General features: G+C 35.0%; 1 protein-coding gene across 1 annotated transcript; it reads left to right on the forward strand.

Moving 5' to 3' along the window:
- The first annotated feature begins 1,151 nt into the window (after positions 1-1,151).
- On the forward strand, positions 1,152-24,496 carry LOC129265159 (hemicentin-1-like). The gene is made up of 11 exons (XM_064105413.1): positions 1,152-1,469; positions 2,988-3,323; positions 5,630-5,926; positions 6,519-6,791; positions 8,704-8,991; positions 9,953-10,030; positions 10,642-10,776; positions 11,637-11,693; positions 16,766-16,867; positions 20,743-20,825; positions 22,199-24,496. The coding sequence occupies exons 1-11, from the start codon at positions 1,157-1,159 to the stop codon at positions 22,481-22,483; spliced, it is 2,247 nt and encodes a 748-aa protein (XP_063961483.1). The 5' UTR covers positions 1,152-1,156; the 3' UTR covers positions 22,484-24,496.
- Positions 24,497-26,629: the final 2,133 nt, after the last annotated feature.

The raw sequence follows: 26,629 nt of genomic DNA on the forward strand, positions 1-26,629 counted from the left end.
ATAGGCTATGGTCTTGTCTAATCTTATATACCATAGTTGTTTTGACTTTCCAAACAATGATTATAAAATCACACCATCCAAATCAACGTTTCCAACCGACCATCTACAGCAACAGTTGCTCAGCAACATATTTTCCATAGCAACTAAAGGTTATGACTGTAAAGGCAACCGCTTGGTTTGCTACATAAATGCTATGAAAATAGTCAAAGCATAAAACATTGCAGGGGAAAAATCAAATATGCTTAATATGTTCAGAGGTAGCCATGCCTCGAATAATTATCTGCATAATGTGGATAGCTTAGAAATATTTGTATGAAACGCTATGTTAATTTTGCACATTATTATTATTATTATTATTATTATTATTATTATTATTATTATCATTAGTATTATTATTATTATTATTATTAATATTATTACTACTACTACTACTACTACTACTACTACTACTACTACTACTACTACTACTACTACTACTACTACTACTACTTTCGCTATTACATTTATCATTATTATACCAACCATAGCCAGGTATAACACTTATTTGACATTCGTCCTTCAGTTTTTCATTACAGTTTCATAGAACTGAAGTATAGGCTTCAAGGCATTGCGGTTCAAAACTTGAGAAATACTAAAGACTAATGGCACTTGTTTAAATGAAAAGTCACACAAGAAATCAACACGATCAAGGGGCATTGTCAGTCAAAAAGGAAGTTATTCCTTTTATTTAATCTCCATTGCGTGATTTCTCTTTCATTTCATTTCATTTTATTTCATTTCCTGTCAATTCACCACCATTCACATTCTTATCGAATCCTCTCTAATATTTTAGAACAAAGACCAAAAAGACCGTTTTTATATTTTCATTAACACTTGAAATGTGTCCTTCATTGCTCTTTGAGACAATTGTGGTGTCCATCATGTCTTAAGAATACTGCCCCTGGCTGATGGGATAGCTTTATATTTCTATAACAATCCCAGGAAAGTTTGCCAGGATCTAAAACTCAAGGACCTCTAACATTAAAAAAAGTATATAATTTCATATTTTATGGTTGTTTTGTTTTACTCTATTTATCAAAACCATGCTGATATTATGTATATTTTCTTTTTAAGTGCAATAAAGTACTCTTTCGTACCCTTTGCAGTTCAGCAACGAATGACGGTCACAACATTGATTGGTTCCAGTGTAAGACTCTCGTGCGCATGTGCCAAATCCAGGTCCAACCAAACTTCCGTCAAATCCCCGATCACATGGACATTTACGTCACGATCTGGCGGACCACTCCGCGTCGCCCATTGGAATGGGGTTGACAAGAATGACGTATCATATGTATCGACCACGAAATATCACATGGTAACATCTTATTGGTACCAAGGTGACCTTGTAGTCTACTACGCCTCGCTTGCAGATCAAGGGATCTATACATGTGAGATCGTGGAACGGTGTACTGTTTCACTTGATATAAATGGTAAGATAACTCAATTCCCAAGTATATCAAAGTAAATTGATAAATTTGCATTTCACAAAAATAAAAGTGTATTCAATGTCATTTAACAACTTATTTTTAATAAGCATAACGTTTGCTAGCTTCTTCATTTTCACGTTGTCCATTCTTAATGTAGGATACTATACTGAGAAAAGAAAAAAACCCATCATTTTCAAAGGAAAACGAACTGGTATTCGAGAAAAAAAGAATCATGGATGTCTAAATGGTCTTTCAAACATATGACGAATTTTTCACAGGCATGAGGCATCCAGAGACATCAAGCAATAACAAAACAAAACAAACAAACAACACAAAAAATAATGTGTGTATGTGCGCGTAAGTATTGTCTGATTAGTGTGAGAGGGTGTTCGAGTGTGTTGTGTGCGCGTGTGTGGATTTATTTATTTATACAATTTATGAATAGATCCGAAACTTTTTAACTAAAAATATGTGTCAGGGGTCAAACATAAAAAAACTTTCAGAACAACTGAAGTCTTCAGGTGGAGACAGGGGCCACGGAACGGTTTAAAGGGGGATTCTAGCCATGCAAAAGCTCACAATCAGGGGGTAATTTTACGCTTTTGTACACGGTTTTGGAAAAAAAAATGGGGGGGGGGGGGCTGAAGCCTCCTAGACCCCCACCCCCGGTTCCACGGCTCCTGGGAAAAAAGTCCAATGGCCAGTTTTGAGCCCAAAATATCATTTTAAAAGTCTACAAAGATCTTCACTTTGCAAAACACAAGATACAAAGTTATTAATACTACCCGTTACAAAAATGCAGTTGCGACGAGACGATTTTCCCATCCTTGCTTAGTAACTCGCAAAACAAAATAATCTGAAACTTTTTGTAGGTACCAACCTTTTATCATCTTACGTCCACTTGTTAAATACTAATGGCTCAAAGTTTTGAAGATGACTTCCTATCGGATTGGTCGCTATACGAAATCCTTGCTACCATTAATAAACCAATAGAAATTTCCTTTGATAAATTAGCTGAAGAAGTTGATCAAATAAAAAGAAAATATATCTTCATGGGCTTTCGGGTATACTAATGACATCTCGTGACAACTTTATCTTAGTTCGAAACTAATACGGGGTATTTAAAAATGATTAATATTGTGACATCAAAAGGGATCATCTATCCAGTTTCGTATTAAAAGATATCATGAGCGACTATATTCTTTCCGATATTGATTTTGTTTGCTTCGTGGATTTTGAGCCTCGATCATATTGATGATAATTAGGGATTATGTCGATAGTTCGTTTTAGGATAATTTGTGTATTTTTGACCACCATTAAAAGGGCGTATGCCAATTAAGTGGCCATAAAATGGTTCATCAATACGCGAGCCCTTTTATTAATTCCGACGGAAGCTAATTCCAATAAGTTTACCCCAAAAGTGTTTTTTCTCCTCATAAGACTAAGCTTAAAGGTTTAAGAAATATATCCATATCAAATCTTTAAATCTTACTATTTGTGTCTATGTTTTATTTCCTCCAGTGCCCGTTTCAAAGGTCTTGATAACTTTTAACAGAGGGCAATTCCTTAAAGATGGTGATGTCGTGACAATTGAGGAACACAACCTCGCTTTTGTCAAGTGTTACTCGTTTGGCGCCAAACCAGCTGCAAACATCACGTGGTCATTCTCTCGTCGACCAATCACATTCGAGGTTTCGCGTGTTTCGTTCAGCAGTCACACATACAGAGGTCGTTTTGATTCTATCAGTACACTGAAAATAAGGCGGATTTCTGTGCTTGGGTATCTACGCTTGACATGTTGTGGTCGTGGGACTGGTTCCTCAATGGCCAACTCTTCGGTCATCCTTCGTACTGTAGGTGAATTCAGTGATGTTTGTTTATTCTTAACTTACACATACTAGACAAAACATTATTTCAATCCCTTTGATATAGTTTTAAAATACATTATAGTATAAGGAATGCAAAGCAGGAGATGAAAGGATGGCAATGAAGAGGGAATGTGAAGCATGAGATTAGAATGTAAAGCACGAGATGAAGAAAGGAGTCAATGTAGAAGTGGTGAGATCAAAGGAAAGGTAACATCAAAGGAAATTCAATTCAATTCAATTCAGCATTTATTTCCAATTCATTAAAAATACAATGTACAAACAAAGAGACAATAACAATTAAAACATATCATTGAAACATAAATATATACAGACGAAAGTGATAAAGTATTATTGCCAAATCATTGAAACAATATAAAAACAAGACGAGAGATAAATAAATGGGAAACAGGAGTGTACTAAAAAGCCATGAGAAGGCTTGTTAAAACGCACACACCCAAAATAAATAAATTCTTAAAATAATTGTAATATATGGATGCGGCAAGTAGCAAAAGAACAAAACAAATAAAACAAAAACAGAAACATAAAAAACAAACATAAGGCAAAACTAATGGAAATTATAGTACGATGAGGATCTTAGTAAATTTGGATCAGTTTATTTTTATATTGCTTTTTAAAATATTATGAAAAGTAATATTAAATTGTTCAAGATTCAGACTATTCCATATTGTGGGACCAGTGTGACGCAGTGAAAATTTAGATAAGTCATTCTTGTAATTCCATCTGTGAAGTTTTCTTGAAGACCTTGTATAGTGATTATGTATATTACAATTGAAAGAAAACATATTCATTAATTGAGGAGAAAGGGTTCCAGTATGATACCGCTGCATTAAAGAAGCAATCTGTAGTTTATTAATATCTTGTAATTTAAGGGTTCTTAACGACTTAAATAGTTTCGAAGTAGGTGCTCTATAATCTGATCCCATGCAAATACGTATAGCTTTTTTCTGTAATAAAAACAGTTTGTGTAGATGGCAAGAATATGTATTTCCCCATATTGAGTTACAATAGGTCAAATGTGATAAAATGAAAGCGTTATAAAGAGTAAATAAAATGTGTTTTGGCAAGTCATATTTGAGTCGATTTAGAACTCCAATAAAACGAGAAACCTTATTACAAATAAAATTAATGTGAACATCCCAACAGAGTGTGTTACTCAATATAACACCTAGAAATTGCACAGAGTCATATAATTGAAGACGGGTTCCGTCTACTTTTAAAACAATGTTGGAAGTATTATATTGCACACCCCTCTTTCTAAAAATCACACACTGCGTTTTACTTTTATTTAATGAAAGCTTATTGCATTTGAACCAAGAAGATATTCGGGCAAGATTTCTATTCAGAATTTCAGTTAAGATATCAATATTTTCATGAGAGGCAAGAAGAACAGACGTGTCATCTGCATATAATATAAAATGAGAGTCATGGCAAGAATTAACAATATCATTTATGTATAATAAGAATAATAAGGGTCCTAGAATGGATCCTTGGGGCACACCCGTATTTACATTTCTAAAAGATGATTTAGTTGTATTATATACAGTAAATTGTTCTCTATTCAATAAATACGACCTAAACCAATTAAAAGGTACACCTCTTATACCATAGTATTTCAGTTTGTCCAATAGAATATCATGTGAGAGGGAGTCAAACGCCTTTGACAAGTCCATGAAAATACCAATAACCTTTTTATCTTTATTTAATTCACTAATTATTCTGTCTTGTATTTCGATAACTGCCATATCTGTTGAAAAATTCTTGCGAAATCCATATTGACTTTCATATAAAATATTATGTTTAAGTAAAAAATTATATAATCTGTTAAAAACCAATTTCTCTAATATTTTTGAAATACAAGGTAGAACCGATATTGGGCGATAATTAGTAAAGCACTTTGAAATCAAATAGAATCATTCAATACTTTGTGTTCAAAATAAACTCCGACAGTGACACGACATTTGCTTCGACGACGGGTTTTATTTTCTCTAAAATATATGGTTAGTTAGGGTTGCAATAGGGTTTCATGTAAGGTTTAGGATAAGGTGTAGTGTTAAATCCAGGGTTGAAGTTGATCAATCAATTCATGTGTGAAATTTGCATTGGAGCAACTGTAGCCGGAGCAAAGGTGACGGAACCGAAATAATTAACCGTTGTACTAGCAAGAGAACAAACATCCCTCCTATATGTTCATAAGAATATATAAGCACTCTATTTTACGGAGTGATGTCTTAAATCATACATATATTTGTGTTTTCATCAACTCTGATCGAATAGCTCCTCTTACCCCTCCAACGATCACTGGAGGTACAAACATTACCCTCGCTACCATCCGTCGATCCGTCATCTTAACCTGCTCCACCATAAACTCCTACCCTGTGGCCGTCATCCGATGGTATGTTGGAGGGATGGAGCATCCTGGTACCAGTCATCATCGGGAGAGACATGGGCGTTTCGATGTGACGAGTTACCTTGAGCTGGTAGTAGATGGAGAGGACGATGGCCTTGGGATTATCTGCAAAGTATCGTCGCCATTGAAGACTGTCGAGAAGGCAGTTAAATTGACTGTTTTTGGTATGTTAATCATCATATCTTTATCTCATGCAGACCTACCGTAATGCAAAAAGACCATTTAAAGTAGTTTATGACGTTTTTTCTCATTACCATATTTTTTTGGTAGAAATGTGTATGCAATTACATGTACGTGTTCGGTTCTATTATCAAGATTGTGGTTAAACCTTTCTCCAATCTTCCCCAAGGTATGGCATGAGATATGTTTCATGCGACTAGAATGATGACACGAGTTCATTACCAATTATAATGAATAAAGATTATCGCGTTTGTTCAATCGAAATTATATTGTTTCCAGTACGATTTATTTTTTCATCTGGAAATTGTAATTAAAAATCTATCTAAAGCTATTTGAGAGTATGAACGGCCGAGTCGTATCAAACACGTTTTAAGTTGGAACCTTCTGCCTACTAGCATGGCGCTCAGCATTTGGAAGGGCCTATGAGGGGAAATTGTAATATGTTATGATAAAATTATGCAGGACCCGCTGCAGCGCGCAGGTAGAGATGCTTTGTAACTGAAGTGGCTGCTCTTGGCAAATAAAACGTTATTATGATTATTATCATATCACTATCATTATCACAACTAACTGCAGCCCCTCCCCTGAGCCTGACTGTCAATTGGACGGAGAGCCCTGTGACAGAAGGCGAATCGCTGACGGTTCTCTGTACTGCACACGGCGCCAATCCAGCGCCACATGTCTACTGGGAAAGGCCAACACACAGAATCAAGGACACCCTTCAGCAAAATGAGAGTTTGCTCCACCTATCTCACGCGACCAGAAAAGACGCGGGCCGCTACAGTTGCCTTGCTGAAAACCAGATCTCCTCTGCTCCTTCCATTAGCAGTTTTACACTTCTCATATTCTGTAAGGACAAAAGTAAAAATTACAAATACTGTATTCCTGTGAAAATGAGGCCTACATCAATAGGCCTACTCTTGTTAACCCTTTAGAACTTACCGGATTAGGGTAGAATACCAATACCGTTATGAATACTTGCATATAGTACATGTATAATGTGAAGGACGATACACAGTCATGACTGTTGAAGTAATTGAATCCTACTTCAGTTTTCCCGGAAATCTTGAAACCTTTTGTAAAACTGATGAAGAAATGAGTGATAACCAACAGACAGGTAATTTTCATGGACTCATTCATAAGTGTAATTTTTAAAGGGATGGTCCAGGCTGGAAATATTTATATCTCAATAAAGAGAGTAAAATTCATAGAGCAAAATGCTGAAAATTTGATCAAAATCGGATAACAAATAAAGTTATTGAATTTTAAAGATTTGTATTATTCTGGTGAAACAGTTCTAGGCATGTCTTTATGAATATTCATTATGTGGGCTGATGATGTCATATCCCCACTTGTTCTTTTGTATTTTATTATATGAAATTAGGTTTATTCAAAATTGTTCTACCAAAAACTAAAACAATTGGATTGACAATTGATTTAGTGCATTAGTTATTCATTGCCCCAACTTATTTCATTATGATGGAGACACATCATTTACACATGTATGAAAAAATGAAACATTTATGATTTCATGTAATACCATAAGAAAAAGGAAAGTGGAGATGTGACATCATCAGCCCACCTAATGAATATTCATTACGATGAGCATATAACTGTTTTCATAACATATTGATAAACTTTAAAATTCAATAACTTCGTTATTTGTTATCCGATTTTGATGACATTTTCAGCATTTTACTCTATTTATTTAGATATATATATATATATATTAAAGCCTGTACCATCCCTTTAAGAATAGATGTAAGTGCCACTTGCAAACTCATTAAAGGAAAATTAAACCTTTGAACCAAGATAGCTTGTGTGAAAACAGAAAAATCAAACAAATAGATCAACGATAGTTTGAGAAAATGGAATAAATAATAAGAAAGTTATGAGAATTTGAAGTTTAGATCATTATCATAATGTAGATCCTCCAATTGGCAATTCAACAAGATGTGTGATGTCACATGCGAGCAACTTTCCCATTACTTTTCTACATATTTCACTTAAACTGCCTGTTTTATCACATCTATTATCGTAGATCATGTATTCTTTCTATAGGAGGGCATGTAATACAGATTTGAAAAAAAAATACATTGTGGATAAAGAATTTTTATCACCATAAGAAAGAGCAAAATAAAGAAAAGAAGAAAAGAAGACATTATGGGGGTATTTTATAGTCCATCACAGGGAAAGTTGCTCACATGTGACGTCATACATCTTTGTCGCATTGCCATGAGAAGGATATCCATAGCATTAGTTATCGCAATATTGAAATGCTCATAACTTTCTCATTATTTGTCCGATTTTTATCAAATTTTCTTTGATTTGTCTCTTTCCACACAAGCCCACTTCTTCCAAAGGTTTAATTCCCCTTTAAGTTTAAGAGATGACGCGGGAGGCTTTGCACGAGATCGACGTTTTTGGTATTGTTGGTCGAACTGCCCATTGACTGCTTAATCATATTTTTTATTAATTGTTTTATTTCGTTTCTCTTTCCCTTCATTTCTTACATGAATTCTAAGTTGTAAGAATTTCAGATCTAGATTAGATTAGACATATTGTTCTTTTCTAATCTGATGATCCAAAAAGAAACTCTTTCATTTCATATCAGACTGTAAAGCGGAATACATTTTTTTCCAATGACATGGAAACTGTTATTATCTCAATGTACCTGATAATAATGATGATTTCGGATAAGAATATCACATGACATAAAATAATCTACCGGCAATTTAATCGATTTTTTTTTCTATTCCAGATGAACCAGTGATTTTAACTAAACTGCGAACCGTGATTATTCCCCAACAGAGGAGATCTGTCAACATAACGTGTGTTGCAGAGGCAATTCCACCCCCTGTGATCAAATGGACTAGTCAATATTACGTCACCAATCTCTCTCGACCAATAACATTGATTTCTGGGACTGTGATAATAGGTATCCTAGAGATACCTGGAAATCGAGGCGATCTGCCTTTCACATTCCACGTCATGTGTTCAGCAAGTAATATTGTTGGAAGAACGTCATGGACAACAGAAATAAGATATGGTAAATTCAAACAAATTCTGAATCAAGAACTCATTATGTTGATATCAATGGGGGAAAAACTATTGATGATATTGTGAGCGGGAACGATTTTTTTCAATTCGATGACGGGGAGATAATATACCTGTTAGCGCTTAAACACTACAATGTATGTCTTTAGCGCCTTATGAATAAACATATTGTTATTATTATTATTATTATCATTATTATTAATATTATCACTATTATCGTTATCATCATCATCATCAACATCATTATTATTATTATAAAAATGTAATTTGCTTAATCGTTTAGGATGAAAGCAACATACGAAGTTGTAAAAAACACAGATTGCGGATTAACAGTAGAATTCGAAAGGAGAGAGCAAATAGGCAGGAAGCGTCATAGCGAGATAGTGGTAGGGAGGGAATAAAGGATTGCAAAAGGAAAAATAAACATGTCAACATGGCCAAGATAGAACTAATAACTCCAATAATGGATGAGTCCTAAAACAAAAAGTATGTTAACAAAGAAATCCTTTAGCCGTAATATAATTCGAGTCAAAATGTTTATCCCACCACTCTCACTCTTCCTAAAGTTGGAATTGTGCCTTGTGCCTCACATTGTAACTTTTAGATTTCCTTTATTATGAAGAAATCGTGTTCATTTTCTGTCCCACCTCCTCCCATTCATTTATTTTAGAATACTAGATCTATATCTGTGCATAGGTTCACGCGAAAATCATCGACTCCGTTCTTTCGGTAGTGAGTGGATTTTTAGTGAAATTATGATATTTTATCCTCGCTGATAATTTTGAACTGACATAGTGTCGCTTTTGGTAACATAACATTTCTTGCTAGTTCTGTGAACGTTTTAGGATGTAAGGGGAAAGCAGTCGACATGTAAACTCGTATAACGTTCAAACGCCATTTTGACGTAGGCCTATTTAAACATATAAAATTATCCTTTCCTTGATTAAATCTAGAGCAAGTTTCAGATGACGATGGAGAAATCTCCAGTGTGCCTACCGCTTCGACAGAGGACCTACCTACACTTTGTGGAGGTGATATTCTTATCATATTTCCCGCAGGAATATCAGTAAACTTTTGGTTAACAAATTCGAAGTCTGAATTCCTTGTCAGATAAAATGAATGATTATAATTTGAAAAGAAATATGCCACCTTAGATCATTATGGGTAAGTGTGAAAATAAAATGTTTGAAATTGAATTAAAAGGCATATTAGCTCCTGACAATTGACCCCTTCTCCCCCTAACACAAACACACCCCCACCCTCACACCCGCACCCATGCACATACACACACTGAAAACCCTCTCAACAAACCCACATTACACACACTTTATAATTATCCTTGGGCAAACTCATTATTTTGCTATACAACCGTAGATTTGAATACACCGATGTTAGATTTCAATGTTAGAATACTAAATCAAATAGAAGCCATGCTCTTTGATAGTTCGTATTTTACAATTTTACCTATATTACACAGAGGTTTAAGGGATAGAAAAGTTCCCACAATGCAAGTAATTTACTCGCTTCATCATTTAAGTCTTGTCCTTCCAAAATATTTGTAAATGACCTACAGTACGTATATGTAACGTAATTGTTTTGCAAATTAGTTTTTGATTATAATTCATTCTTTTTTCTGAACTAGGTCATCCAGATGATAGTAAAAAAGTACCCATAGAGCGCCCTCTACTGATTGCCACGATATCAGCCTGTTTCCTCTTCCTGCTTGTTGCTGTCTTATGGTACACAAGAAGGCGATTAAAAATGGACGAATTTTGGCGTGAGTGAAAGGGAAACGGAGCAGACAAATATCTAGCCTAGATTCGTACCTGAATGACTCCACTTTCTTGATATATTTACGATAGGGTAGAATGTATTTTCTCAGGCGAATCGCAACATGATATTTTGAGAGTCTGGGTAGTGTGAAATCATGAATAAGATAGATGATTGTCTCTCTACCTCCATTCGTTTTTAAGGATTCCCTCTTTTCTTTCATTCATTCTTAATCCCTCTTCTATCGCTTTTTCGGTTATCAGTTTTTCTTCTTCCTTTCTTCTTCATCATCCTAATCCATTTCAATTCAACAGTGGGGGATCATTATAAAGCACATAATGGCTTATTAAAATGACCCCTTACGGTATTATAAGTAAACATACAAAGATAAAAAACCCAAACGATTACAATTTATAATGCAAAAATAAAGCATGGCAAGAACAAAAGAAAGAAGGAAAGAGGAAACATACGGTACGTTAATTAAATCTGCATCAATCAATAAAGTAATCAGGTTTCGTTTACACAAACGTGTGAATTGTCTTAAAGTATTACTATCCTAAAAGGAAATGGAAGGGTGTTACATTTTTCTTACCCTACTCAATCGAGCAGAATTAATTAAGTTTTTGGCCTGTAATATTATCATAAATAATAATAATTGCGATAATGTGATTCATAAAACGCCGAATCCACTCTCTATAGTACTTTCGGCGCATGGAGAATCAGGAAGAGAAAAAAGCTTCGAAAAGAATTTTCGAATATCAAACCGAGATGGCAAATCAATTACCACTCTCAACTATATTTGAGTTTGCAACAACTTAATTTATTCAGCTATTATGGTATTTCTTTTCTTTTTTCTGACCCATGCAGTTGTTCGAAGAGACGGTTTCTACGTTGATATGACAAGACGACGTGCTGGGGTACCAGGTAGGGAACATTTTAACTCCACAATAAATTATCTGACGACCAGGGGCGGTGTGAGGATATTTTGATAGGGGCGGCAATCATGACATGACAAGAAGGATAACAAAGAACTAACGAACAAATAGAATTAGATCATCGAGATGTATCATTATTAAAAGTGGAATATAAATCGAATATACCATAAGCCGGCTGCATTAAAGAAAAACTCTGGACACTTTTTTGCCAGAGTTTTTTATGGCAAATATTTTTGCAACAAACCCCATATGTTTATTTTGAACGTAGGGAGATAATTCATCCTAGGTCCGACTGACCATTACTATTTCGCTAGCCCAAGCTCGGAATAATAATTCCCGCTATATATTTCCTCAAAGCCTGGTATATTTGTGCAATATTTTTCGACTTGAATTAGTTCTTGTATATTTTTATATATAGAAAATGCAATTAAATATGAAAAATGGTAAATCCCACAAGTAGAATGAGTCTTCTGAATAATTTTCTACATAATAATGATTTGCCTGTCAGAAAGCTAAACTGTTTAAAGTTTAGTTCAATCAGCGCATTACTTTAACAGCTCCAAATAATTGAAACGGATATCTTTCATACCCCCTCCCCAAAGCACAATAAGATAAATATTAAAGAAACAAAAATACATCTTGAAATTAATGACTGCTCAAATTTTCGTTCCCTAGCTTTTTGGTATAGTATAGGCTTGCAAAAGCAGTGGAGAGACCATGCACCAGTCGTTACATAGTGTTACTACATTGGTCAGATGCATAAAAAGTAGCAATTTGCTGGCAAGCAATTGCTTTAAAGCCTTTATTTCATATGCCCTTTGCTAGTGCTTGAACCCTTTTCTTTCCTTCAAAAAGCAATTGCTAGCGGTGAATAGCGACGTCACGCTGGCGCGAACACGACTCACAGAAAAGGCGGGACTCGAACGCAAAGGTGTGGTGGCAGTACATATTACTGCTTCTTTCATAATATAACATCTTTTCCTGAGACGTGATCAAACTAACTTGTTTCTTTTTGATAAATTCATATACTTGACATTTGATTTGTACTTATGAGGATGAAAATATACGTGTAGGCTACGATACCCCTTGCCGCAACTTACTAGCAAAAGCATTTGCTCGCTTTATGCATACGGAATTAAGCAAAAGCCAAGCAAAAGCCTATAGAAAAAGCAATTGCTACTTTTTTATGCATCTGACCCAATACATTCGGTTGTTATTTTAACACTCTTCGGTGTAATGTTCTTACTCTGTGGGTAATGAATTTAACACTTATGGTGTTATCCTCTAGGGACACCAACTGGTGCCAGTTTTTGACACCGTAGTTTTGACACAGAGCGCTTGTGTCCAAGTTCTCATTTACATCATTTGCTGCTCTTTGATACACTCTAAAAACACTGAGTAAAATTTCACCCAATTTTGGGTAGAAAGGGAACGTGCATGTTTGCTGGGTATTTTTTTTACCTTATATTGGACTAAATGCATGTTTTAAGCAATTTAGCGTAAAATTTACAAAATATTTGGTATCTTTTTACCCAACCAATATGCATGTTCCCATTTTACCCAATAATAGGTAAACCCTTTCTCGAGTGTACACCATGAAATACGTCGTCATCATGGTCATTATAAAACATTTCCACATTTAATTTCATTTAATTTCTTTTCATTTATTTCCATTTCCAACATTTACAATATGTTTTCTTCCATAAATTTTGATATATGTTTATATAACAAATAAAACAATATTTATATATATATATATATATATATATATATATGTACATTACAATCAAGATAATCACATCAAATAAACATCTGTCAACATTAACAGCCACATGAACCTTTCCTATCCGAATGACACCTAGAATATACCCCCCATCCGCCCCTTGTGCGTCGAATAAACATGATAAAGGAGCATTTAATCAGTCGGGGATGTTTCTAGAGCAAGAAAACGTCACCTCAAAGGGAGCTCCACTTAGAAGCTATATCTAGCAATCAAAACATGATAATGACGTCTACTTCGCGGAAATACTGAAAGCATGATCCCATGTCCACAATATAACAATTTATATAATTAATCAACGGATCGGGCAGAGAGCCAGTGACAAGCGGAAATGCAGAGGAGGAAATGTGGGGGGTGGGGAACTAGTAGATTTTATTTTCATGATTCTATTTCGAAGAAACCCATAAAGTGTTACATAATTTCACATGAAAATGATTGACTGGGAAGGTGGGAGAGTAGATAAACAGACATTTGACGTACTAGAAGCGAATAGATATCACATGCCAATTTTATGCAGATCGTTCTACACAAAATGTTAATCCATTTGAGAGAAGCAAATCGGCAGTATATCCTACGAAAACCTGATGCCTCATGGGTAAAATTTAAAGTCCAACGCCATGACGACACCCGAATGATTATTTATGAACCTTGGACAAGAACCGTCATCTCGGGGATGCCACTTTTATGCAGATCGTTCTACACAAAATTTTAATCCATTTGAGAGAAGCAAATCGACAGAATATCCTAAGAAAACCCGATGCCTCATGGGTAAAATTTAAAGTCCAACGTTATGACGACACCCTAATGATTATATATGAACCTCGGACAAGAACCGTCATCTCGGGGATGCCACTTTTATGCAGATCGTTCTACACAAAATGTTAATCCATTTGAGAGAAGCAAATCGGCAGTATATCCTACGAAAACCTGATGCCTCATGGGTAAAATTTAAAGTCCAACGCCATGACGACACCCGAATGATTATTTATGAACCTTGGACAAGAACCGTCATCTCGGGGATGCCACTTTTATGCAGATCGTTCTACACAAAATTTTAATCCATTTGAGAGAAGCAAATCGACAGAATATCCTAAGAAAACCCGATGCCTCATGGGTAAAATTTAAAGTCCAACGTTATGACGACACCCTAATGATTATTTATGAACCTTGGACAAGAACCGTCATCGCGGGGCTACAAGTTAAGAGTCCTAGATGTGAGCAATTTATCATTCCATCTTTTACCTCAGGGGGCAGCACTCATCTATTGACCTAATGACCAGTAACTGGGTCATAGTGTGATGTACGTGACCAGGGGGGAATAGTCACAAGGTCATTAAGAAACGCCATTATCGTTAACTTTTATATCTTGGCAAATATATCGTTATGATTAATGTCCGTTTACTTGATGTTAGCCACTTTTCTAATTCCCGATGTCCCATTAGGAAGTGTGAAAGAAAGGAGGGATTAGAAAAGACGGAGGAAAGTAAAGAAATAAGATATCGGTCCTGAAACTTCCTAATCTGGCATATCAATCAAAATAATGTTTATTCTTACTATTCATTTCCGAATGTTGTTTATCAATCATTGATAATGTTGATGTGCAATCATATTTGTCAAATTTTCATTCAGGAAGAAAAGATTGTTCGAAAATTACACAAGGGATCTATTAATGTAATAATAACAGTTATTTTTAAGCTGGAAATTGAAAAGATTTATAATAAAAACAGAGGAGACGCCATGGAAGAGAAGGTGAGCCACAGTGAGTCGCATGAAAGGGTGGGGTGGGGTGGGAAAGGAATCATATCATATGAGAAGTTCGGGTTTGAAATCCCTAAACTTTGCCCTGTATTTGGTTTTTGTTTTGTTTTTGTTTTTGTTCTGTCCTGTGTACTTATTAACATTACAAACTTTACAATATCATTCCTGATGGTTTACTGGATACTTCATATCTTAATACACATTGGTCATAATGTAGTTTCACTTCGCAATCGATTTGGTAAAAGAATTGTCAAATCATATCTTTATTTCATCCGAGGTTATTGCGTCAAGTTTGAATAACAGTCTCATGAAATTATTTTCATAAGCGAACCTAGAGGTTAAACAATTCTTATTGTGTTTATCTTTTTATTGTAAAATTTATATTTTTTGATAGGTCGAAGGAATTGTGGTTTCTTTCACTCGGTTGTGTTATCTCTGAAATGAATTTCGTTGTAATGGAGACAGTTATATAGTGAAATGTAAACTGGTAGGCAGTATAAGTATTATGTAAGAATTTTACTACCGGCGCATTCCTTGTTTTACATTGCTTTACACTGTCTTGCAGAAACTGTTAATAAGGAATTAATAATACAAACCTGAACTGACTTAAAATAAGTTTCAAGTATATAATGTGTCACAATACCTATTACACATTCACAAGAAGCGCTGGATTATTAATCCCAATACGAAGAAATCTATACATTTTTATAATGATTATATGGAGTATCAGAACTCTTACTCTCTATGGAAATGCTATCATAAAAATATATTTGTCAACAGTTTTGGCAAATAACCATGAATTTTAGCGCATAATTCATTTTCATTTTATGGAATGGAAAACAATACCGTACCACTGTGGCGTAATGAGCCAAAAAATTGAGGGAGCTCTATTTTGACATAATATTCAGAAAATAATATCATATTACATCCTTATCCCTTTCCTTGTCTTTTTTTTTCTTGGTCGTAATTTTTATTATTATTATTATTATTATTTTATTTATTTTTTCCCCTCCCTCTGTACGCCATTGCCGTACCAAGAGTATGACAGTGGAATGTGGCTGTTTCATGTAAATTCTTTCTGCATGGCTTACAGATTTTCAACAAAGGAAGCGATGAAAATGAAAAATTATCCTTTTCCAGATAAAAGAAAGATGTCGTATAATTTATCATGACTATTTCTTTTATTCAAGCATATTTTGTTATCATTGTTATATCCGACTTGAATAACTATTAAGACACCATATGAAATGAGCCCAAAAAATATTGCCCAAAAATGGCGTATGAGGCTAAATGTCTTTAAAAAAGGAACAGAAAAGGCTGCGAGCGAGCAAGAATATTGATATTGATATTTTTTTATAAATATCTAAGTTTGTGATAGATTTGACATAATATTCGGGAAATGTTATCACATTTTACCTTCTGTCTTGGTCGTGACAAATTTGAGGGGTCCATTGCCCCCCACCATGCCCTGCTGTACGCCCGTGGTATCATCGAAGCATTCATTGTTTTACGTTGTTTTGCAGGAATATCAACTGTGAATGAAGAAATAGTGAGTAACACGACTAGTCCACGACTTACCCCTTCATCGGGTGCATCTATTCGGTTTGAGTTCGTCTCACAGCAAAGTAAGTTTTGATTAACAGTAGTAGTTGAGTTGAGTTGAAGCCTAAATTGAGTTGTAATATTTAGAGTAACGCAGTGTAGCGTATAGTGTAGAGGGTACATACAATGTAGAGTGTATATTGTAAAGGGTTGTAGTTAGTGTATTCGGGTTAGGTCAGTTTTTTTTAGTCTTGTGTATTATTATCAAGTCTAGTCGTCTAGTCTATAGTCTTATCTATTCTGATCTGGTGTTGGTTTCGGATTTGACTTTGGTTTGGTTCAGTTCAAGTTTGCATGGTTTGATTAAATTACGTTTAGTTCAAATGATTTCAGAGTTATCTGAGTTTGATATAATCTCACTTAGTTTTACTTATTCAATAAACTTTGGAATAAATGTTATCATGTTTCAGTGTAAAAAGAAAAACAAAGCCCCTCTCCACCCAATATCATGACAATTTACATGTACAGTATATTGGATATATTTCATATCAACTTGATATTACATATATGCGAGAATGGGGAAAAATGCATGCGAGAAATGAGAGGAGATCAGGAAAAACCATGCCTTGTTTATTGAATCATATATGAATGGTGTAAAATCAACATTAAATAACGATTCCATTTGACCAAACTGCGAATTACATTTTTTTTGTTCTGTGCGCACATTCATCTCTAAGCCTCGTGAAAAAGCACTGCGAAATAGCCTGAGGATAAGACTTTGCCTTTGTTACATTTCGACATTTCCAATTTCCTCCCCGGAGTGATAATCATGATAATGGTATGAAGTAGCATTTGAAGTCCGAATAAACCAATCCAACTGCATACTTTTCCGATATTCTAAAGTCTCGTTTGAGGTACAGCTGAAATAATTCCATTTATGAAGGAATCCATGTTTTCCGGATTCCCATTCGATTCGACAGGTCATTGACTCATTAACGTCATGCGTACGTCAGCGCATGTACATGTAACAAGAACCATTTTTTTTTTATTATTATTTTATTTTACTATCATAAGTTTTTATATCGTTTATATTTAGCATTAATAACCAGGGCGGGGTTGCAGGGTGGGTCATAGTCTGCAGGCACAGACCCTTTGTTTTCGCATTTTACATAGTGCATAATGCAGAGTCTGAAATAGTGAGACTAGATTCACTATGTACTGACATTGACTTTGGCATTTATAGTCTTCACTCTAGACATGGTATAATCGGTTAAAGTATCAAATATGAGTCTGTGCTTGCAGACTAGGTGGGGGAAGGGGGCGACCGCCTCCCCATGACTGTACTAATTCTGAGGTATTGATCAGAATACAAAATTATCAAACAGAAGATAAGAGAAGAAAAGAGGAATAAAAAGAAAAAAAACAGAAAGAAGGGCATATATAGATTTATTTGTAATAAAACTATATATTACCCCTATACACTGTAGTTCAGATTTAGGTCCCCCTCCCATGACTGTATGTTTTTTTATTAGAGCTCAACTTATTAAAAAAATGAAATGAAAGAAGAAGAAAGAAATAAGAGGAAGATGGAAGAAAAAGGAGCATAAATATGGATTAATTACCCATGAAAGGCTATATTATTCCTGTAATTTAATTAATAACTTTAAGGTCGGCTTGTCCCCCCCCCCCCCCATTTTCAAGAAGTTACAAAAATAGGAAATAAAGAAGATAAAGAGGAAGGAAAAGATAGAGAGGGTAAAGAGGAGCACAGATCGACTTGCCCCCCCCCCCACCCACACCAAAATACCTGCGCCGCTCCTCATTTTCTTAATATTTCGTCAAAAGAAGCGATGTTTTTGGGCTGAAACAATTAGAATATGCTGACTCGCATGAAATCAAATGAAATCAAAAACTTAAAATTCTAATATGTTCTTTTTTAATCTTAGATGCATTTTTTTTCTCAAACCTTCACCAATATTTTTTTTTAGTTATTTTGTTGTTGTTGCCTTTTACAACAAACATTTTGTTAGGGTGATTATATACATTGTATTGAATTGGTTTGTTAATTTGAATTGCATTTCGCATGATGATTTTGAAATGTGAAATCTATGTATCTATTTTGCTAAAAATCATGATGGAAATAATGAGAGTTTCAAGCTGCGCTGATGTAAATATTGGAAATATCTTGAAAATGTCAACATCGAACATGAAATTACTCGATGAATGCTGGGGCTCGCATCACACCCATGCTGGTATTTCGAAAGTTGCAATTTACCGTGATTACAGCGTAATGAAAAATGTAATTAATGTTAAGAGAGGTGTGACGATGTTCCACGTTGTATTCACGTGAATGTTATTACTTTATATCTACTGAAAATGATGTCATAAATAGCATGAAGTGGATTTTATGAAATCATTAACCTAATTCTTAGCTGGTAATATGAAGAATATGGATTTGAAGTTATGTAACTATTTCGTTGATGTTAATTGAATATCTCACCCCCCCCCCTCTTCCCCTTTGTCTATAATGTATTGTGTAATGATAGCAATAATAATGATTTAGTATTTGACGAGGTGCTCAGAAAGAAATGTCTTAGTGCTTACTGCTAATCATTCCCATATTTCATTTGTTTGTGAGATATTGGGGATGTTGAAGATGGTAAGTAAGTTCTTTAAAATTGCCAAGTGTTTGACGCAGGGACTATTTTCGGATCTGGAGCCCGTTGCAGAAAGAGTTGCGTTTAAACGCAAGTCAAAAAATAAATTGCAAGTCCAAAATGGGCGCTGTTGATTGGTTACAAATGAAATTGCGCCTGATTTTTAGAGTTGCGTTTGATTGCAACACTTTCTGCAACGGACCCCCGCACGCAATAACCTAGAAAATTTAACAGGGTGCACGTACGGACAACGACTAGGATATACAAAATTAAGTTTAATCGGAATATGATGTTACCTTATCAGGATGCGATACACTCTTTAAAAGTTTGGGCAAAAAAGGGGCCCAATTTTTAACCATCGCTGGGCAACATACTGCCCACACAACTTTCGGTTAAAATGTGTCCAAATTGGGTAATAAAAACTGATAATTGGGTAATAAATTTGTTCAATTGGATAATAATTACCTTGAATATACATATTTTTTTTACCAACATACATTACCCAACACGGTGGACAGTATTCATTTCATTTCATTTATTTCACTTCCATCAAACAAAAACAAATTGTATACCATATATAAAACATAAATATTTGTATCCGTTGCAAACAAAATTAATTATACATATGTAGTGAAAAAAAAACACTTAGACGATTCGGGCAACACATTGTAGGCTTTAAATATATATACTATTTTTCAATAGAAATTAAATTAAGATTTAATTAAGTATGTTGCCCAACATTAAGTGTGTATATTATACAAGTATATACACAACCAGCGCAATGTTCAACGCATCATGAAGCCTATATATGTCTGATACAAAAGAATTGAAATGTCATCATGAAAGATATATAGGGCTTTTTTATTCATGTAAATGTCACCGTGTAACCTGTGACTAGTGTGAAATAAAGAGTATGGAAAAGTAATGAATTAAAAAATATTCAACTCAATTAAATGAATATCAAAAGTATCACATTGTCTGTCTGCCTCTCTCTGTGTTGTTCTACCCACTCCCCTATATAAACGATCATCCTAATATTGCAGCCTTAACATGTTTTTTCACGTTGATGATAATGTTTCCACAAAATGTTCGTCTTCACGAAATAACATTTTTCAAAGAAGCTTAGAATCCGTCATAGACTTTACATATGAAACTAAACATCAATGTTTTCCAAGAGGAGGGGGGGGGGGGGTAAGAATTTCCGTCACCCCCAGCATTATAACTTCAGTTATTAATACTGTGAAATTATTCACTATCTTATCAATATTTATATTATTTCACGTTTATTTCATCTATCACAGGCGTAGAGAACACATATGACTCGATACCGGTAGTCAGTGCAATGCCAACTGCTATACCAAATGCATTGCAACCAAGAAGAAGGGTAAGACTTCATCAACATTTTTGTCCGACAAGTTGTCACATCTGAAAAAAAAATCCTTGATTTTGATTGGCTTAGAAGCGCTGTTACTACGGTAATCGGATTGAATTGAATTTAATTCATTTCCATTAAAAACAAATAAAAATAGCTATAAAATGATACATGTGAATTGACAAATGAAAACGGGAGGATGGCCCTACTCAGCAGCATCAATCCGATGGTGCTGCTGGTCTACCGAGGCGGGGTCCTCGTGAAATGAGGCTTTTGGGATAAAATTTCCTACATATCCTTTCATGAAACACTCTCTAAGTGCCATGGTATCAACAGAATATTAGTACGTCGAGTCGCAATGTGTCACCATTCCATTGGTTGTTTGCATATGACCAAAAAATAGTTTCGGCCAATCAGAAGGTTGATTTCTCTTTGCCGTATTGGATAGAGTGAACAAACAGTAATCGAGTGAGGAAGCTTTACTCCCTAAATGCAAAAGAGTTGATCTGTATCCTGATCACACTTCTCGGTCGATCGGAGTGAGACATTCTCACTCATTTTGGAGTGAGATTTGCTTCTTTGGAAAGTGAAATTTGACCTATTTTGGAGTGAAAATGTTAAAGAAGAAAGATGCACAATTCACTCCAGATGTACAGTTTACCCCCAAAAAGAGGAGTGCTATTTTGCATTTAGTATAAGCGATTGTAATAAATTACGCCTTTTAAATTGGTTGAACCATCCAATAAGTTAATTATATGAGTAAGTAAATAATTATGGAATTACTTTCTGGTTGGGTGATACAACTGTAAAACTATTAAGTATATTTACTCTCTCGTTATATCATGTGATATCACCTTTCTATTGTCATGTCCATACATTCGGCATCTGTTTTCTCAAACATCCTTCATTATTTGTAGACGTATATTATGAAGTAAGAAAAAATTGAAAACCATTTCATAGCGGCTATTTGAAAACACACATAGGTTATTTCGTGAAAGAATTTAGTGCTATGAATTAAGATATAAACTGTTTCTTCGATTTTAGACACTAACAAAGTGCATCTACAGGAGTGGGTCTATACTTTCGAATGTCACTTGGGTTAAACCGAGTTAAATGTTACTCAGGGGCGCGGCTCGCTCGAGGGAAAGAGAGCCCAAAGGGACATAACCTTTCTCAACTAAATAACAGGGGTAATACAATATAAGACACGGAACTCTCTTTTTGAAACTCTCCTGTATTCTTTCATGCATTTTTCTTCATCTCTTCCGATCTTTTTCTCCTCATTTTTGTATTGTATCTGTTTAGTAATTGAAAAACTTAGAAGGGGGAGATCCTCGCCTGTCCCCTCTGTAATCGCTAATATCTTGACACAATCTTAATTTCAGAGGGTACATTCAGATGATGGGTATTACTACGACGTGCCTCCCCCACCCCGAGGGTTCGACACCATCCGCCGAGTGCAGTCCAGACAATTACCCACCATACCCACTGTGTTTGTTCCTCCTGAAACCATGCAGGCTGTTCTAAGAAGTCTTAGCCGAGACGCGGGTGAGAGGGAGAGGCCCTCGTTGACGCTGGAGCAACAGCCCGGTGGACGCTCGGAGACGATCATTAGAGAAGAGGTCCAGCTTTTCAAGAAGAGTCAACTCCGGAGGGTTCTTTCTCTGTAAAACATTTAATCTGAGGCCATCTTCGTCAACCCTCAAGCCCGCCCTCAAGAAGGTTAGCCGGACTCTAGATAAGAACGGCCGACGTGGTGTAGACGTAGATTTATCAGCTAGTGTATATTTTGACAGTATTACAATATATCAAGAAGCAGAGGATATTCTTCCAAAGCGCGCTGTCATTTCTGGAAAACTTTGGGGTAAAACAACCTGTAGTCATCTACGTCACCCTTCAATAAGCTTCATTCTTGAACAAAAGGTTGTGTAAAAATGTCAGGTTTATTAATGGGTGAAGTTATAGCAGCTGCCAGCGGTGAAGCGGGGGTGCTGAAGCACCTCCAAGATTTACCAGGGGTGCTGCTTGTGTTATTCTCCATAGGTATAGCACTCCCTGGAAATCTGGTATGATAAATGTAACCAAAATGACCTACATTTTGATGTGAAAACCCTTTTCTGGGCTTGTTAAATTTCTCATGAACAAAATGGCCTTCATTTTGTAGTTTGTAGTGAAAACTGTTTTTTTTTTGCTTGTCAAATTTAAACCAGTACCCCTGTTAAAAATCGTTCCCAGGGGACCCTGGCAACTGCAGTTGCTGAAGTCACGTAAGCAACCATTGCAACCTGCCGCTTTCTTTACATAACTATTTTTAGAGTGTTCAGTCTTCAGATATAATAATGCTGGCAATATGCTGTCATTGTAAAAGCATGACCGAAGATTTCTTATGAAGAAACACTCTTAAAGGAAAACTTAACCCATGGAACTATAGCACTCCGTCCACAATTGACGTATACATACCATTATAGCAGGAATAAGTTTTTAATTTTTTTTAAAGATATGATTATCAGGAAGCAAGGTAAAACACAAATATGGTTTTTTTTTTGGCCAATGTTGTTGTGAAAATGTTGTAAATGGTAGTTGAAAATGTTGTTTTTGTTGCAATTTTATGGCTATATAATAAGGCTACATGATCAGACACTCATGGATGAGGATCTTTGAAGTCTTGAGCTAGTAATGTATAATAAAATAACAGAAGCGATGAAATAATTTATCTCTGTGGAAAATACTGGCTCATTTAGTAAGTATTAGTAAGTAATTCTTACTAAATTATTGATATATTTTCCGCGTTTTTCAGAAGGTAGGAGCGGTCTTTTAGACACAGACATCATATGGATTCGTTTACATTTTATCCAGTTGCGCTATAAATTCTTAATACCATTCGAATAACTTACTTCAGTCCAGGATTTAATACTATACCCTACTCTAAACATAACCCTAAACTTAACCTAACACGCTTTTGCAACCCTAACCATAACCCTTTCAATAGTTGACGTAGACGAAATGAAGCCAGGAGCAATAGTCGCAGGAGCAAATGTCCTCATAATGAGCTAAAACTTTTTATTGGGGGGGGGGGGGGCAGACAAGGCGTATGGCACTGGTGTCGACCCCCCCCCCATCTGTGCGCCAGTGTAACCGACATCCCAGGCCAAAGAAATAACTTTGTTTTAAAGAGTCTTTGCATTGAAAATTCCAAGGCAATACTAACAATTTTATTGTTGAAAATGTGAAGTGAAATATAATTTTTTTAACCAAAAAAATTCAATGGAGGACATTGACGTTTCCTATGCAATTCCATGTCGATGTTATTATGTAATATTATGTAAACATTTAAGGTACTTCAAAATTTGTTCTTAATACTTTTAAGTACCAAAAGTGATATATCAAGGTTTTATCACAAGTATCATCGTTCAAGAGTGAGCGGGGTGAAGAAAGTACATAAATGTTATGAAAAAAATATTCGATTTTGTATATATTGTACATGTATAGTCGTGTATATTTTGCATACGTTCGCAATGTCGGTAACACAGTGAGGGAAATGAATGAGACATATAGATAACTGTTTGAAAATGTCTGGTTTTGTATATATTGTATACATATTCTGTGTATATTTTGCATACCGTCAGATTTATCAATGTCCGCAATAGTACAGATAAAATAGATATATATTTTTGAAATAGGTTAAATAGAAAGAAAAGAAAAGATTTGCATGACCTTGTAGTTCTTATTGCCTTTGCTGTAATGGATTAAGATGAAAACCTTCAAAAAAATATTTTAATTAGATTTTCACTTTGACAAGAGGAATTAGGGAAGAAGAATCATTGTTGAAGAAGAAGAAAAGAAAAGAAAAAAAAAAGATGGGGAAAAGAAGGAGAAAAGGATTTAGAGTGATATAAGAAGTAAAAAGGAGAATAAGGTAGAAAGTTTAATATCTAACAACAAAAAATGCGTAATTTCTTTACCTGTCCATAAGATTTTGTCGAAGTCAAAATTATCTAGTCGAAGTGTGGACTACACCAGACTTATTGACTAATTTCTGTGTAAAAATATATAATGCTTGTGTGTATCGAACAAGGTATTTTTTTACCCTAAGTGAGCGTTTGCAGAGGAAAGATATTAATAAAATGAGAGAGAGAGAATGGACTTGTGGAAAGGAATAAAGAAGAAGAAATATCCCTTGCCTTATGCTTATTTTATACAGTGCGTATCAAAAAAAAAGTTTACACTTAGAAAAAATCCTTTAAAATTATACATTTGTAATATCCTGACGATTTTTCCACATTTTAACATTGGTACAGATCCATTTAAGCAAGTGACGATATAACTGTCGAAAAATATTTCCGCTTGAGTGAGCACCACTTACTTTTGAAAAGTTAGTGAAAAATTATTTGCGCAGAACTTTGAAATAGTTATGGGAATAAAAGTAGACCTTAATCATGAAGAACACGTTGAATTTAGCTAGTAAAATTGGTTTGAAAATATCTTTTACCTTTTTAACTTGTTTTCTTGCCCAAAACACTTCAAAGAGTGCATTGCGCCCCACCCCACTCCCCCACACACCGAGGCCATCGTGGCGATATTTGCTTTACACTGAGCTGTGATTTACATGAAATGGCTTAGGCTTGATTTTCATTTTGTTAATCATTGTCAAGCTTGGAAAAGGGGTGGAGAAACAAGTATTAAATGAAAAATGAAATGTAAACCCACTTTAAATGATAAAAACTTATTGAAAAATGCTTGAGATGTCTATTATAAACTTTTGTTCAGATTTAGTTATGTCCTCAGATCCAGCTGGCACAAAAAGGGTAAAGGTTGTGCTTACTAAGTGTTGAAATTTCAATTTGGGTGGCAAAATTGTTACAAAATGCTTGAATGTATCTGTTGTATTTCAATTGACTAAAAATGCAAGGGAAATGTATGAGAAATGTTTCGCAGGGTAAATTTGATTTCGCCTTTTCCCCTTGACACAGCGTGAAAACGAGCATTTCTGCGCAAACAGATTTCTGCGAGCTTTACAAAAATGGACAGTGCTCACTCAAGTGTAATAACATTCTGTCAAAACTTTTACTTTCATTGGATAGATGAGACCCAAACCTAAGATTATATGTGAAAAAATTACCCACATGTTGTATATTTTTTAATTCCCAGGGCTTTTTCAAAGTGTAAACTTTTTTTTTGATACGCACTGTAGAACAAGATGGAAGGCCTTAAGCGGTTGTCTTGGTCGATCTTGTCCCTTTCCTCTATCAAAGTGGCCTCTCCTGAAAAAAGAGTTGATTCAAGTTTCAAAGGAATCAAAGGCGTTCAAAATGATTGGGGAGACGTCAAAGGTCAAGTCCATCCCAGGAAAATGCTGACTTGAATAAATAGAGAAAAATCAAACTAGCATAGTACTGAAAATTTCATCAAAATCGGATGTAGAATAAGAAAGTTATGACATTTTAAAGTTTCGCTTATTTTTCACAAAACAGTGATATGCCGCGAACTAGGTGAGTCAGTCGAAGATGTCCATCACTCACTATTTATTTTGTTTTTTATTGTTTGAATTATACAATATTTCATTTTTTATAGATTTGACAACAAGGACCAACTTGACTGAATCATATAGTATTAAACAATGCTAATTCCACATGTTCACTGAGGAATTAATCCTTGTATCACTTGACAATGAGGAGAAAATTAGAATATTTCATATTTCATATAATAAAATACAAAAGAAATAACGAGTGGATGATGTCATAGTCTCCTCAGTTGCATACCAGCCAGGATATGCATTAACTGTTTTGTGAAATTAAGCGAAACTTGAAAATGTCATA

This window comes from Lytechinus pictus, chromosome 1, assembly GCF_037042905.1.
Source record: "Lytechinus pictus isolate F3 Inbred chromosome 1, Lp3.0, whole genome shotgun sequence".
Taxonomy (NCBI): Eukaryota; Metazoa; Echinodermata; class Echinoidea; order Temnopleuroida; family Toxopneustidae; genus Lytechinus; species Lytechinus pictus.